General features: G+C 44.1%; 1 protein-coding gene across 1 annotated transcript in view; it reads left to right on the forward strand.

The window, feature by feature from the left end:
• Window positions 1-787, forward strand: part of LOC102297186 — a gene marked incomplete in the record, with an annotated part of 47,535 nt that extends 46,748 nt beyond the window's left edge. The window contains 2 exon segments of the mRNA XM_042214942.1: window positions 1-94; window positions 187-787. Coding sequence (XP_042070876.1) covers window positions 1-94; window positions 187-329 — 237 coding nt within the window.
• Between the last annotated feature and the right edge of the window lie 1,388 nt (window positions 788-2,175).

Below are 2,175 nucleotides of genomic sequence, written 5' to 3' on the forward strand. Positions count from 1 at the left end.
CGAAAGAGGGACTCTGCCATCCAGACTGCAGCGCACTTCGTTTCCCAGGGTCCTCTGCGTTTGAAGAGGTCAGCAGACACCAGCATGAGTGCAGGTATGGAAACACAAAGTGCTTCTTAACATTAGCTTCTTTGTTTGACTTTCACTAAAGTGTGAACAATGCTGAGGTTCTATTGTGGTCTTCAGGGAACAACCTGAACCTGAACCTGAACCTGGTCTTCATCGCTGGATGTCTTCTTGCTGCTGTTGCCATGATCTGTGGAGCGCTCCTGTACAGGGCCAAAATGTCAAAGGTCAAATACCAGCGTTTGGCCTCGAGTGAAAGTTAAGACAGCAGTGTAATCAGAATACCAGTTCCTGCATTACTTTTGAATGAACCTCATTTTGCTGTCAGAGTTTCGGTGTTTGTGTATCTGCTCATGTTTAAATCAATCATGAATTTAATTCTTTATAATTCAGCTTCATTTGTGTAGCGTGAACTCACAACAACAGTCACCTCAATTAGGTTTATAATGTAGGGCACAGTCCCAGCTGTTACAGCTGTGTTTGTGTTTGCGAGCTTTAAGAGAAAACAGACATAAAACAGACTTTGAATGATGAATCTTTGGATTGTTGTTCAGTCGTGCAGCTTTACAGCAGCTTTTCTTTTTATATGTTAGAGTGTGATTCACAGAAAGTGTGAATGTTGATGTGTGCTCCTCTATAATCATTTCTATGCACATTTGAGTAAATTTGAGACCAACATTAAAGCGGTTATTATAAACTTCAATAAAAATCATTAAAGGCGCTCTCACGTGTCAGTGCTTTTCTTTCATTCTCTGCTCTACTGCATTTCATTAGCCTGCATGTTTACACGTGAATCGGCAATAAAGTTAAATTCTAATCAGTGCTCTTCATCAGCTGGTTACCAGGCAACCTGAAATGCTCAAGAAGCCGTTTTTTGTGGCTCCCGCCCTGACATGTAAAATGAGGGAAACACTGCATGTGTGTTAAAAAGTACAGTGTGTTGCGTTTATGAAATCAATGGGCTGCTGCAGAGAAAACTACAATTTTCTGCGTGCAATAAAAACAAAAAGTTGAAGGTTGCGTTCAAATAAAACACATTTCTATTTGAGTCCTGCTGGTATTCATGAAGGAAACAGCCAAACTTAAATCGTCCGCCTGCAGCAAACCTAAACTGCAGCGTGCCGTCATCATGCTGTCGCAGGCGTGCAGTCGGCCTGAAGAAAAAAGAGTATTTCACTGCATGATGTAAAACATAAATGTGCTGAATGACAACCAACTGAAACATTTATTGTGCCTGGTTAATGTCAGCGTTGTTCCTGAACCTCAGCGCACATCGGTCAGACACCACCTTCATCTTTATTCTGGAAATCGATTTCAAGCTTTAACTTTTTGTGTTTTGAGAGGTTCTCTCCTCATATTTGCCATCAAACGTTCAGTTTTCTTCAGGAACATTTTTTATTTCTTGGATTTGTCCTTGTTCAACCGAGGAAAAGCTCACAAATGCTAATCTTCACATTTTGAATGACATTTAAAACAAAACAAAACTGAAGAACTGAGATGAAAATGAATTGAAACAGTCGTTAGTCTCGGGGAGCAGCAGGAAGAAGGAGCCACACAGAAAGCTCGCTGCAGACAAAGACCTGCAGGTGGAGAGCTCACCTGTGAAACGTCACAGTGTCTCCCGCCCCGCGTGAGTCCTGAACAGCTGCTGTCCGTGCAGATCGACCCAAGCGACTGTTTTCATAAACTGCACACGCTGAATATCAGTGACACACACACACACACACTCCTGATTTACTGAGTTTGGAGAAGGGAGGGGCGATTCTGATCACGTGATTACACAAGCACAGGAAGGCGGAAGGAGCAGAGTTGGTGGTGCGCTGGAGGTGGAGGCGGGTGAGTGTTGGCACAGCGTGGTTGTAGCTTTGCTGTCGGAGTGTGTGCGTGTCTGTGGACTGCAGAGGGGAGAAGGACAGCCACGGTGAACTCTGTGATCAGCGACTCAAAGCCAGCTCAAAGAAAACTGTCTGCGCTGTTTCACTTCCGGGTTCGTCATCCATGTGACGCTGCTGTTAAATGTGCGTTTAACGGAACCGCTGTGAATAACATGTGTCAGGTGTGTCCCTCATCCTGAACCACTAACAGTGTCCGGTCACAAGCCGGAAGCTA

This window comes from Haplochromis burtoni, unplaced genomic scaffold (genome assembly GCF_018398535.1).
Source record: "Haplochromis burtoni strain Fernald_Lab_line unplaced genomic scaffold, NCSU_Asbu1 Contig_631, whole genome shotgun sequence".
Classification (NCBI taxonomy): domain Eukaryota; kingdom Metazoa; phylum Chordata; class Actinopteri; order Cichliformes; family Cichlidae; genus Haplochromis; species Haplochromis burtoni.